This window comes from Phalacrocorax carbo, chromosome 7, assembly GCF_963921805.1.
Source record: "Phalacrocorax carbo chromosome 7, bPhaCar2.1, whole genome shotgun sequence".
Lineage (NCBI taxonomy): Eukaryota > Metazoa > Chordata > Aves > Suliformes > Phalacrocoracidae > Phalacrocorax > Phalacrocorax carbo.
Window position 1 is genome coordinate 50713299 of NC_087519.1, and position 13720 is coordinate 50727018.

The following is a 13720-nucleotide window of genomic DNA, read 5'->3' on the forward strand; positions in this document are numbered from 1 at the left end:
ATACCAAGGGCAATGGGTCAGCATTTTATGTTAACATATTTAAAACACCAGGTTAACTAACTTCTAATCTTAACTATAACAGAAATACCCATTCTGCATAACAGTAAAGCAGTAAATTTTAATTCTACTTGTAAATGTCTCTGTCAGCCTTCCCTGTCATTGCAGTGAAGCATCGTGGGTCTTTTTTAAAGGTACTTTCAATATTTGGAGCATCCCTTATAACCTGCTAGGAAACCAGTTTAATAATTTTCATTACTTTTTCTTAACATCTACACAATCAAAATTTAGTTGGAGGAGGTGTCTGTGTTCTTACAAAACATTTTGGTATCTAACAACAAATAACTGCTAAAGAGCAAGCAAAACCAGCAATACATTAATAGCATCCTTCAAAATTTTTGCAGCATTTCATTCTTCTCTTTCCATTGGTATAATATTTCTGTGTGTGGTTAATACTGCTGCAGTTCACTTTGTAGTTATTTGGGCATTTAAATCTTCATTTTTGTTAAGCAGATACCTGGAGGATTAGATGTCAATTAGTGGTAATAAAAATCTCTTGGAGCCTGACTTGACTGTAGGAAGGGGAACTTACGTGCTTTATTCCACTTCAATATTTTTTAGGGGACTGCAGCAGGTACGGGTTTTACGTTAGTGGTATTCTGAAGGTGTTGGAGGTGATGATGAAGTGCTACATATTACGGTATAATTTCTCAAATTTACTTTTCTCTTGCTCAGGGACATCATGATAACATATTTTGAACCTTCCATCTCATATGAGGGATTGTGCAATGAAGTTCGAGACATGTGCTCCTTTGACAACGAACAGCTTTTCACCATGAAATGGATTGATGAAGAAGGTAAATTCTCATCATACTTGTCAGTAGTTGCTCATCTTTCTAGCTTTCCTCTCCCTTTCATCTTTTCCTTTCTCTCTGCCTTCATAAGATAAGCTTATAAAACCTACTTCATAAGTATATTTTAAAAATAATAAATGTCACTCCAAAAATAATGGTTATCCAATACCTTTGTACGTATATCTTAATGAAAAGGTGGTTGTTTCAAACTGCTTAGTGTGTAGCTCTCTTCTTTTTCTTTAGTTTTCTTTTTTTCTTTTTTCCCCCTTAACCAAAGAAAACCCCAGTGTTTATCAAAATGTGAATTCAATGTTAGGATTTTTAATGAAAGGATTAGAAAGTGTTCCCTTATACTGCTGAAGAAGATCCCCATAAGTCTTAAATCTTTGAAGAAGAGTTAAGCTAAGCTTAAATCATACAAATGACAGTATTTATGTAAAATATTGATACAATTTAATATGTAGCTGAGCTGTATGTATAACCAAAAGCACTATATTTTGAGTGTTTGTATCAGCTGTTACTTTGGCAACCTAAAGGCTATTAACATGTAGCTACTAATGAAACTTTCTAAATGTAAACAGAGAAATTACTTGTCTGAGTGATGTATAGTAACTTCTATCAAAGTGCAGTAACAGCCTCAGCTGAGAACTCTTGTCATCTCTAGAGCTTACGTTATCCATGTTAAGGTTCATCTCAGATGAAAAAAATGTTCAGAGTCTGTTCTCCCTTTTCCTTCACAGATGAAGTCCAGTTGAGCTGTATGTATACATTACTAATTTTTTGAAAAGGTTACTTGTAGTTCCTGTTTTCTTTGTAGAATTGGTGTATTCTGCACGTGGGTTTTGAGCTACACCAAAGAGATGTCTGAGTTATGAAATAGCTGTTGAGTTGCTTTAGCATGCTAAGTACTTGATGCAATACATAAAAGGCTGTAATGTGCAGTGATTTGTCAGCAGTGATTAGTATTTGTACGCCGTCATTAGCATAAATGGTGCTTATGGAACTGTTTCCTCCCCTTTGCACAGCTTTCGCATTCAAAACTGAGTGAGCGCCAGTTTATTCAGAGCTTAAAGCTAAACATGGACCAAAGCTGATTTTTGGAAGTGCTCTATGGGCAGGTGTGTTGAAGACTATGTTGTCCTGGGAGTCTGAGCAGATTATCCTCCTTTTATTTTTCCCTCATCATTCCAAAGTTCTTTATACCAGGCGGAGGCTGGTATAATGTTTACAGCATGAATAATGTTTACGACTGAACTGTGCAGTGGTGCTGTTTGAGTTGAGCATTTACTTCATAGTAAGCCGGCTGTTCTGCTTTATCTTGAGGAAGATAATAGACTCCGCACTGAAGAGTCTGCAGTGTCGGTCATAGTAAGAAGTACCTATCTTTTTATTAAAACATTAGTAGGAAATTTTGTGCAGATTCAACGATGTACTTGAAGCAACAGATTGTTCTGTCTTAATTTCTGCTCTTTAATTAGATAGGGGTAAAAAAAAAAAAGGAATGCTGCAGTTTGACTAAATTATTTTCATGTTTTCGCATAGGATTCAATTTTCGCAAGCAATCTGTGTTTGCTTTAATTATTGACTTCCAGTTTAATGCCAGTGGAAAAGTTGCTAATCTGGTGATGAGGAGAATGTTGAAAAAAAAATCCCGCCATCTTTATTATGAGTAATTCTTGCATCAACAATGCATGGCTTCTTGCCAAGACCCCTGCCTCCTCTCTTTTTCTCCACAACTCTTTGGTGATTTCAGTTGGTATTCTTTCTAGAAACTCATAATTTGCGTTCTTGGAAAATTCCTGTATCGCATCCTCTTGACTAAAACTGAAGTTCGCTCTCTGATAGTAGCGTGAGGAAAGGTGGGTACTGTGGGCTGGTATTTGTTATACTACTACCCATGCTTCTGTATCTGTAAGGCGAGATGCAGCATCTAGGCCATCTCTTCACTACTTCCTGACTGCACTGCTTGATCAGATGAGTGACTAAACCAGGTTTACTTAGTCACTAAGGTTTATTTGTCATGTACTAAATGTCTCTTTAGCTTTTGCAAGATGCAGAGCATCATGTATAACTACTTGTATTCCATAGAGGTAATAGCACACAAAGGCAGACCTGACTTAGTTGAGTGGAATCCCTTCAATAAATGCTTAGATGCAACTGGAAAATAGAAAGAGCTTGATCTAATTTTAGACAAGTTTCTATTTTATCTGTATGCAATCATTTCATCTTACCTCTGCCTTCTGAAATGTCCTGTAGATTGGACACTAGCCTTTTGTTTCTGTTCAGTCTGTTGTTTCTTGCTATATAATTCAAAAGTAAATATTTTACTCTGACTCTTATCCCAGCTGTCTTTGGCTGCAAAACTTGTACTACTCCAAACTTGTTAAAAGAGTATGTCTATAAACCTTCTGTTCCTAGTTTGAAGCATGGTGCGTGTTCTTGAGAGCCTCCTTTTCTTCTGCCAAAAAGAAACACAGAACTGTTTGCAGAGGTGTCAGAAACAACTAAAGAAAAACTGGTTTGTTGATTCCGATAGTGAGTCTGAATAAATAGTTGTTCCTTCTCCTCCCTCCGTGCTCTGCACGGTGGTGGGTAGGCAGTTTGATATCCAGATAGGCTAATTGCAGGGGGGAGGTGGTGTGGTGAAAAATGACTACAACTGGCTTCGAAGTCCTGAGGATTATGACATGTGGAAAAGAATAAAGACAGAATGCTACAAATGGACAGTTCATTACTAATATTTTAGCAATAGAAAAGAATGAACACAGTAGAAGCAAAACAAATTAACTAGAAAAAGTTCTGGTAGGGTGAGTTTTAAATACCCATCTGCCCGCTAGGTGCATGGCTCTACCAAAAAGCCTTAGCAGTGCCTGTATTCATTTTGGTATCTTGTGGTACAAAACAAGAAGAAAATAGTTAAATTGACTGTTGCTGGTTAACTTTCAAACCATGGTATTGACCAAAGACTCAAAGCAGTGAAACTTTCAGATTGGATCCAGTTCATCTGAGGTGGAAGTTGTTCTGCCTTCCTCCAGTTCAGTTACCCACAACCATTTTACCACTTCTGGGTGTGGAAAGTAGGATTTCTGTTAAAAAATTGAAACGCTCTGTGACAGTAGACTCACTACATGGGATTTTGGCCAGACAGAAGCTTGTTCTGCTCATGTGCTGGAGTACGAGCAGGCAGAGATAAGTCCCATGTTCCACACAGAACAACTTCTGTAGGTGGAGGGGAGAAAAAAGTTGAACTAATAACCAGAATGACTTTTTCCTTTGGGGCGGTGACGATTCAGATTCAACATTGCTTTAAAAATGTTTCAGTTGTAGTACTATTTTGAACAAGGTTTCTTCTTTTAGAGGGATTTTTTTTTTTAAATAATGTTCCTAATCTGCATCAGACACGGACAAAACCGTTTTGTTGCATGGTCGTTCCTTTCAGTCTTTCTAGCCGTTTCCAAACACTGCCAGACACAGGTGATCGGTTAAAATATCAGATGAAGTCCTTTAGATGAATCTTGAGAAACAGGTAAAGTGCAGGCTGTGTGTCTGCAGGAGTATGAACCAACACTAGAATTTAAGGTCCTTCTTGCTCCTGATCCTGAACACAGCAGATCTCTAGCCTGATCTCATTTTTTCCTCGCCCACCTCATCAGCAGGTTTTAAACCTACCTATGTGTCAAAATTGCCCTGATATAATTAAGTGTTGTTTAATGATTCTCAAATACCTTTGTGGATACATGTTATTTTTTTAGAAGCAAAAAGTAGATATCTACAAAGAGACCATAGTCAGTCTTGAACTGTGACTTCTGAAACACAGGTTTGTTAAAGCAATCCACTGCAGTCTTGTCAGAGAAACTTTAAAATACGTGCCAAATACTTGTGTGATAATCTGCTCCATCCCAAATGGTCAACAAAAGCTGCAATTGTTTTACAAAAAAGAAAAGAAATGCCAACCACCCCACACCTGTTTATTTTTCCTGCCTTGGTGCCCTTTCTTTAAGGGATTTTACTTCAAATAGTCCTGTGAGTGTGAAAGCAGTAGTTAAAAATCAGAAAAATGGGGTGTTTTCGCTTAGGTTACTTGGTTTGTCCAGTGTCTTGATTGAGGTTTGAGGAAAGACTAGAGGTCTAACTGCTTTTGCGCCTCCTGGTTAAAGTCTTAGCAATGTTGAAGGAGCTGTGAAAATAGAATTGACTCAGTTCTAATTAAAAATCCATGAAATAAAATGGAATCTTATAAGGATTTTAGGTGCAGGAAGATAACCTGCACCTCCTGTACTGAAATGATGTGCAACCAATTACATCATGCAGCAGACGAAACCAGTGGTGTTTTGTGATTATGATCTGCTCGCCTCTTGGGAATATCTCATATTTTTATTTTTCCTGAAAGCGTTCAATATGACTACACTTTCATATGTACTCTCTGAACAGCGTTAAAAAGAAATACTACCACACTTGAGAATACCGTTCTGTTTTGCTACAATAATTATCTCAGAACTGACTGCGAGGGAACTGTTGAACAGTACAGAACTAACTGGATTGAGTTTTGTGGTGTTTTCTTTCTACAGGAGATCCATGTACAGTTTCTTCCCAGCTGGAGTTAGAAGAGGCCTTTCGGTTGTATGAACTAAACAAGGATTCAGAGCTTCTAATTCATGGTATGGTGAAATTTAAGGCATTACTTCTCATGTTTGTACCTGTGCATAAGTGGAATTTTTACCTTGCATTGTCTGGGTCTCTTGCGCAGCCTCCTCAGTTAAAGCCTGTTGTGGCATTCTGTCAAGAGGATGCTGCTGAAGACCACGCACTGTGTTTTTTATCTGTCAGCACTTTGTCAATGTTCTTTATTAAGGGAGGAAAAAATACTTTGCTGTTAGTTCATTAATGAATGACAGCCCCCATCTCATTCATTCACCCCAAATGCCTTCGTACGCTTGCTGGCAACGAATGGTAGAAGATACACAGTACAGTGTTCTACACTTTGTTATTGATGAGTACTTCAGAGCAGCATCTACATTAGGAAAATAAGTTGATGAGCTCCATTTGTGATGACAGATTAGTCAAAAGTTTGACTTTTCTAAAATTAAGTACTAGAGACCAGTTTTGAACCTAATAATATCGTGCCCCTGTTTGATGTGTAATTGTTCAATTTTTATTTTTCAGGGTTATGTGCCTGTTTTGGTAGCTTCTGCAGTACAGTTTTCTTACTGTTTGTGACTTTTTAGAAGCAGAAGATATATTTCAGTTTAACAGAGGTTATAGGAGAAAATCAGGGGATCATTGTAAAGAGTGTTAGTGGGTGTGTTATGCTACAGTGTCTTAACATGGTCCTCTAAAAGGGTGCAAAAAATCTAGTTCACCATTAGCTCATTTGGAAGGAAGAGAGAGCTTTTCAGCTTCCCACAAAGACTTTTTAGAAGTGGTAGAAGAATGTAATCTGTTTCTATATATATTTCACTGTTTCTGTATATAGTACTTCAGTATATGTTTTGCTCTGCCCTTTCTCCATATATTTTTGTGTTTGATAAGCTGCTGATTAAACCAGCACCAGGGCTAACTATCCCCAGCTATACTTCTCTCTGACTGTTTCTAAAGCTCGTGAGAAGCCAGAATAATTCCTTTTTTCTAGTGCCTTTCTTGAGGAAGTAACTTGGTTTATTCTGCTTCTTGCTCGTGTTTCTCACGTATATCACTGTTTTTTCGGGCACCTGCTCTGGCACAAGGTTTTGTAAAAATGCAGTCTATGCTGTCTTCCTAAATGGCTGAATGCCTTTCAGAAGTGTTGTATTTAACCCAATGATTTATTTTCTGTCTGAATTAAAAATTAATCAGAAGTTAATGTTTTTCTTGCAGTATTTCCTTGTGTACCAGAACGGCCTGGCATGCCTTGTCCAGGAGAAGATAGTAAGTAGGCATTTTAGTTAAGTACATAAAATCAGGGGTTCAGATTTCCTGTTCTAGAAGATTTTGATATTCTATGGTTTGGCATCCTACACTTATAAATAACGTAGATCTCTACAGATTAAATATTTTAAAGGAATAGGAAGTCTTGCTGAACTTAAATGTTGTTTGTCACCTATGAATCCTTGTTAATAAGCATTTCACGTTCATGTTAACTATCCATGTCACACTGCTTTACTTGCTTGTGCGTCTTCTGTCCTGACAGTTTTTTATCCCATTCCTGTCTTTTTAGTAGTTGCCAGATTGCTGCTGACTAATGTGAACAAAGGCTTGTAACCACTGGTAACTGATGGTAATGACTTGTCATGTCACCAGTTAGAGATCTGTGGTTAATTAATCTTAAATTCATCTTAAATGTTTAGGTACTCTCAGGAGTATTCTCCAAAACACTCTTACGTTAGCTAACGTACTAGACGTTAAAGAGGTAATTTTCCCTCTGTCTTAAAATTCTATAGAAGAGCGTGTGTCTGTTATGTGTGCACACACCTGTCAGCTTGCTATCCAAGTCTCTGACAAATGTAAATGTGTGTGCTGAAAAGTTAACTTTGGCAGTATGGATAATGCTGCGTTTCTGAAAAGATGAGGTTGCGGACTGAATCAGAACTAGATTTGCATCTCGGTGTAGTTTTGCATATTCTAGGTTTCAGTTTGGCTTCCTGACATGCCTCTAGTAAGAAAAAATAAAAACCCAAGCAGTGGCAGCTGTGGATCTAAACCACTGGAGGATTTGTGCAAGCGATCTTATAAATCAGGGCATGCTCCTGAAATACACCTTCTTTCCTCCTTCGCTTTCCCCACAGCTCCTCCCCGAGTTGAGGTGAGGTAGGTGCAGACTTTGCACACAAGTGTTTGTATTGTTTGGGCAGTTTTCCTTGTCTTGACTCACTGTTCATTTTAATCTCAGAAAAGCAGAATTAACTTTGAATTGATCGGGTTATTTGACTTCAAATTTTCTCCAAAACTTAAAAAATCAAAAAGATATTTGGAACATTACTCTGTGTTTTTGTGAAGTGCAGGAGTGAAACTCTACTCTGCCAATCACTACACGGAAAGGTCCATGAGAAGGTGTCATAGTTCTGTGTTCATATTTTTATGGATATAACCGTATGTTTTTCCTCTTAGAATCCATTTATCGCCGAGGCGCCCGCCGGTGGCGAAAGCTCTATTGTGCAAATGGTCACACTTTCCAAGCCAAACGATTTAACAGGGTGAGACTCTTGTTGGGTATTTAAAACCATGGTACAGGGATGTCTTTCTTTTGTAATTACAGTGTTGCTGCCTTGAAAAATTATAAGGTAGTTTTTTCTTCTCATTTTCGTTGTTTGTCTGTAGTATGTAGACTTTTGGTAACCCTGTTGTTTCAGGACACTTAATCATTATTAAATTTTCAAGACCTTAAAATTGAAAAAAAAAAATTGGTTGCAGTTCACTTTACATATACTCTGAAACCATGATATCAATTATATAAATGCCCCTGTGTTCCCTTGGAATCTTCTCAGAGGGGAAACTTGAACACTGACATTAGATGACTGGGAGCTCAGAGTACGTTTTATGTTCTTTAAATTCTGGGAGTAAAAAGGTCTGAAGTCACTTACGATGCACAGACTTTTCTTTCATGACTTTTAAATGAAAAACTGAGGTCTTTCTCCAAACAGCCTGCTTATGATGGCATGTAACACCTGAAAATAACAAATAATTTGTAATATTTTTAAGAAGAAATGGTCAAATATAATTAGCTAAGGACCAGGAAGGTTATCTGTTGTATTTAGAAAAAAATGAGAGCAAAAAAACCAAACCCAAAATATATGAAAAAGCTGGGTTCCTTGACAGCTTCAATAATCTTTCCTCCTTTTCAAAGCTTAGTGTATTGTGTGCTTAATGCTTGAGATTGTCTCCACTAAATTTCATCTTGAGCATCCTTTGTATCTTAACTGCTCTTTGGTTTTGGTTTTTGTTTTGTTTTCTTTTTTTTAACCTCCCCTGGTCAAAGGCTGTCAAGGCACCGCAGTTTAATCACTTTCCACCCTTGCTTTCATAGACATCCTGTTTTGATGGCTCTTGATGGCTCTTTTGAATTGTTTTGTGAGTGTCCTTCAGTGGCCATCTTCCCATTTCCTCTAATCTGGTGGTTTAATGTGTTGAAGCGTTTGCTCTCCTGCCTTCCTCTGTACAAATGTAAGGACTCACCTACGCAGAGAGATGAGGAGACATGTAGCGGATTAGCTTGGGCACGGCAGCCTGCTGACTTGGCTGCAGGGCGCTTGACCTGGAGTTGGCTTGTGTCTCTCTGGGTCTCTGCGCAGCAGAAGAGGCTGGCTGTGCCTGCGCCTTCCCATGTAGATGCATGCTTTCTGTATGGCCGTTGCTGCTTATTGTTCAGTTCTAATTTTTTATATCCTCTGTATTGTGTCTGTCTGTTGGTTCTTAAAGGTTTCAGGTAGAGACCCTTGGCATAGTGGCAGGTTCAGTAGGGATCTCCTGATCTCCTATCCTATGTTCTTTGTTAATGAAAGTGTGGCTGAATAGTTTTGTTTGGGGTTTTCTTGTCGCGTTTTCTTGTGGTGGTGTGGTTTTTTGTTTGGGTTTTTTTTTATTTAGTTTTGCTCTTTAATTGGTTTTGTTGGTTTGTCATTCTAGAGAGCTCATTGTGCCATCTGCACCGACCGGATATGGGGCCTGGGTCGCCAAGGATACAAATGCATCAATTGCAAACTCCTTGTTCACAAGAAGTGTCACAAACTTGTCAGTATTGAATGTGGCCGTCATACACTGCAACCAGTAAGTAAAACTTAACTGAAAAGTTGTCTTTAAAAACCAACACGTGACCAAGCAAACAAAAAAGCCCATTTTATACTAGTGGTTTTCAGACAGTAGTCTGCAAATAATCGCATTAGGTAAAACATCATTCGTTATGGTTACTGTGACACTTTGCAAGGAAGTTTGGGAATCAGCAGAATGGCAACTTAGTTGCAAGACAGGCATCTAACTTGCACATCTGATATTTTTTCCTGTTTCAAATATAAACGTATCAGTGATGTTTATCTCATCCTTCACTACATTGTTACATAGCATGTGCACACGCTTAAGCCTACCGTTTTGCATCTTCGAAGTGAGGTACAGGTAAAATAAATTCTCTAAACATCCGTTAGAATATTTCCCATTTCACAGATAAGGAAGGTGAAGTGCAGAAGTTTTGACTTTTCACCCAAGAAATTCAATCGTTCTTAGTTCTTAAGTCCCCAGAAAGATTTAGATGATTACTGCTCCTGGTTTAATATTAATAGCAGACAGCTATAGGTCAACATTTTGTTAATTCACTTAGCTAATAATATGCACTGCTGAAGTACTTGAGCTTTTGTGTCTCGCTTCTCATCTGCTGTACTTCTTTTCTCTGTTGTACTAAATTGTCACTTCAACAGCTTCTGGAAACATGTCATAACTTCTGGAAAATAGGTAAAATAAGGACTGCAGTGGTTTCTTTGATTGTAAATGGATTAGAGCAGTAACTATTTTGACTAATCAAGTTAAAAAGTAGCTAGATTATACTCCTCAGGGATCATTACTTTCATTTATTGTCCCTAAAATAATGTGTCTCACACTTGGACAGTCTGTTACAAAAATCCTGTGCATATTTGCAGGAACCAATAATGCCTATGGATCCATCATCGGTGCATCCAGATAATGTAGAATCAGGTAAGATCAATAATTTTTTTCTTTAAATTACTGTAAACTCTGCGTTTTAAAATGAAAGAGAGTAACTTTAAATTATTTTTAAAACCTTAATTTTGTCATACAGCAACATTATTAATTGTTGTATCTATCAAAAATTAAGACAGCTTCTTAATGCTAAGGGGGGTATAAATATAAAAACTCCTCAGTTGTTCATATCGTATCAGTTTAAGGAACTTGGCTAAAAGGGAAGAATTTAGGCTGTCAGTTACACTTTTCTATCAGTAATCTGTGTACTTTAAATGCCCTTATTGACCAAACAAACACAAACCTTAACAGAATGGTTTCTGCTGAATCGGTAGCCAAACAAGTTCATTCTTGTAGCAGTCAGAATGGTGGTCCTAACATTTGAATTTGAATGATCAGGTTAAACCACTGTTCTGCACAAGATTCTGTGTGGAGTCAAGATTAATCTGAATAGATCTCCAAATATATTACAGGGTTTTATATTAGCCATAACTGATTATTAATGCAGTATTGCAAAAGAATGATTCTCATGGTTTAAAAAAAACAAAACAAACAACAAAACAAACCCAACAGTTTCGAGTACTTGCACAATTTCAATGCATCTGTTGTATCTCTCTGATTGAGCTCTTGCGTGTGGAAATTTTAAGACAAAAGAAAATATTGTTGTGTCACATTGGTCTAATTTTTTCTTGCACCTCTAGTGATTCCGTACAATCCCTCAAGTCATGAGAGCTTGGACCATGTTGGTGAAGAAAAAGAGGTGAAGTATCGTAACCATGCTAACTGTATTTAGAAATCTTAAAGCCTTTGTCTCTCTCAATTTCAAGGTTTTAGTGATTTAACTTGTCACAAACTGAAAACTGGTACATAAAGCACGTTTGAGTTGCGCACTCAGGTGTATGCATTTATAGCTTGCAAGCTGTTTTATTTTGAACCAAGTTGAGATGTGCTTTGATTTAGAAAGTATTCCAAAATCCTCCAGCTTCAGTTGTTTCTTATCTGCCAAGTCTATTTTGCCTCCTTTCTCCCCCCCTCACATTCCTTTCCAGGACAGTGCAGTTTTAAGAAAAACAAGTGTTAATTGAATCAGTTGTTTATATTAATTTTGCTGTTCTATTTGAAATGCTAACTTTTGCAGTTGTTAAAATTAGCAAGCCTGCTTACTAATTTCAAATTACCTTTGTCAACAGGCAATGAGCATTAGAGAAAGTGGCAAAGCTTCCTCCAGTCTCGGTCTTCAGGATTTTGATTTGCTCCGAGTTATAGGAAGAGGCAGTTATGCTAAAGTACTGCTTGTTCGACTGAAGAAAACTGAACGCATTTATGCAATGAAAGTGGTGAAGAAAGAGCTCGTCAATGATGATGAGGTAGGCAAGCTTTTTATCAGTAAATCAGGCAATTCTTCCAAACAGCTTCAGTATTTACTGTGAGGTGGGAGCCAGGCTTCTGGGTCTGCAACGCCAATTGAAAACGATACATGCGGTTTCTATACAACCTGTACTACAGAAGGTTCACAAGTGACCGTGGTTTGCTATCCAAGAGCTTTTGCCTTTATTTCTTGGTCTGCCATTGATTTCTTTTGCATTTCTTTATGCTACTTCACATTTGTCTGCACGAGTTTATCTTTTATAGCAAGTGATTTTTCACTCCCAAGTGTAGTAACACAGTGAGGCTAAAAGTATGGGACGCTCAAGACAGAGGACAAAAGAGAGTATGCTAAATTGTCTTACTTCACATTGGAGAGTTGTGTAATATTTAATTTCTTGCAAGTAAAATGAGGACGGCAAAACGCTTGAGTATCTTTTTGCTAGTTGTCATTAATGCTTGACCTCAGAAGTGCAACAACACTTTTCTGAATGTTGCTTTTCTTAAATAAATAGGATATTGATTGGGTTCAGACGGAGAAACACGTCTTTGAACAGGCTTCAAATCATCCCTTTCTTGTTGGATTACACTCTTGCTTCCAGACAGAAAGCAGGTAAAGGTCATAAGATAATAACATAGTCTTGTTCAAGAAATATTTGGTACTGTTAGGCACCTCAAAGGCCTATTTAAAGCATTAAGTGTTAGGTAGGTAGCGAAAGTCAATGTACTCTAAATCACCGTAGCATTTTATGAGCAAAAGGCCATGTTCATCATCTAAGCTTTTCAGATTGGGAAGATGCAGAGGAATATAAAGTGCTGGTAGGTGTGATGGGAAGGCTTGGGGACAGGAAGAGAGGTGCAGCTAGCAGAAAAAAGGCGGAAGAATATGAGGTAGAAGACAGAGCCTAGAAGGGGAGGAAAACAAAGTTTAGGGAGTGAGAAATTAGAAGTACAAACATTGAGGAAATTGATCTCAAACGTACTTGTCTTCAGAGAGTTCATGCCTCCGAGCAGAAGTCGGAAAATAGCACCTGAATTTTAAAAAGGAAAACAGAATAATAGGATGAAAATTATTATTTTCCTTTGTGTTTACATTCAGGAGAAGAGATTGCAGTAAATAAATTACTATTTTATTCTGTAATAATTTTCAGTATATTTAGAACATAGTTATTGTATATTTAAACAACATCCTTGATGTTTGAAAAGGTGGCAGGTTAGTGCAGGGAAGTGAGAAAAAAGAGCTTTTATAATATACTAATAGTACTAACCACAAACAAAGGAGATTGAAGGGATCAGGAAGGGAAATGAGAAAAGTTTTTTTTTTTAAATTCTGGGTTGTGCATAGAAACTGCTGTGAATCTATTTACATATCATATATGTAATAATGACTAGCAGTAGCTGTAATGGATTAGGAGAGTGGGAAGGATTAATTACTTTCCTTTAGGAATAATGGAATTGTCTAGAGAAACTTCGTATGCTTGATGTTTAACATTGGCAATTTATTTAAAGGGAGGGAAAATGGTGAAACCAGCCATATGACCAGAGAGATGGGAGTTGCTGAACTGACATTGTTCAATAACAGACCCGGAACATCTCAAATCTCCTTCAGCCTTGTATACAATTCTTTTTAACAAACTCCTGTGTGTTTCAGGTTATTCTTCGTTATAGAGTATGTAAATGGAGGAGATCTAATGTTTCATATGCAGAGACAGAGGAAGCTGCCAGAGGAGCATGCCAGGTACACCGAATTTCATATTTCTTGCATCAAAACAGTTGGTTTTCTGACACAGCGCAGTAGTGCAGAGATTATAATGATGAGCTAGCAAATCCTCTCCAGACGTTGAGGA

At 37.6% G+C, this 13720-nt stretch overlaps 1 protein-coding gene across 1 annotated transcript in view; it reads left to right on the forward strand.

The window, feature by feature from the left end:
- Positions 1 to 13720, forward strand: part of PRKCI (protein kinase C iota) — a 29275-nt gene that overhangs the window by 6971 nt on the left and 8584 nt on the right. The window contains exons 2-11 of the mRNA XM_064457983.1: positions 733 to 854; positions 5420 to 5509; positions 6705 to 6755; positions 7935 to 8020; positions 9450 to 9590; positions 10451 to 10505; positions 11210 to 11268; positions 11699 to 11875; positions 12389 to 12486; positions 13525 to 13611. Coding sequence (XP_064314053.1) covers positions 733 to 854; positions 5420 to 5509; positions 6705 to 6755; positions 7935 to 8020; positions 9450 to 9590; positions 10451 to 10505; positions 11210 to 11268; positions 11699 to 11875; positions 12389 to 12486; positions 13525 to 13611 — 966 coding nt within the window. The remainder of the gene's footprint in view (positions 1 to 732; positions 855 to 5419; positions 5510 to 6704; positions 6756 to 7934; positions 8021 to 9449; positions 9591 to 10450; positions 10506 to 11209; positions 11269 to 11698; positions 11876 to 12388; positions 12487 to 13524; positions 13612 to 13720) is intronic.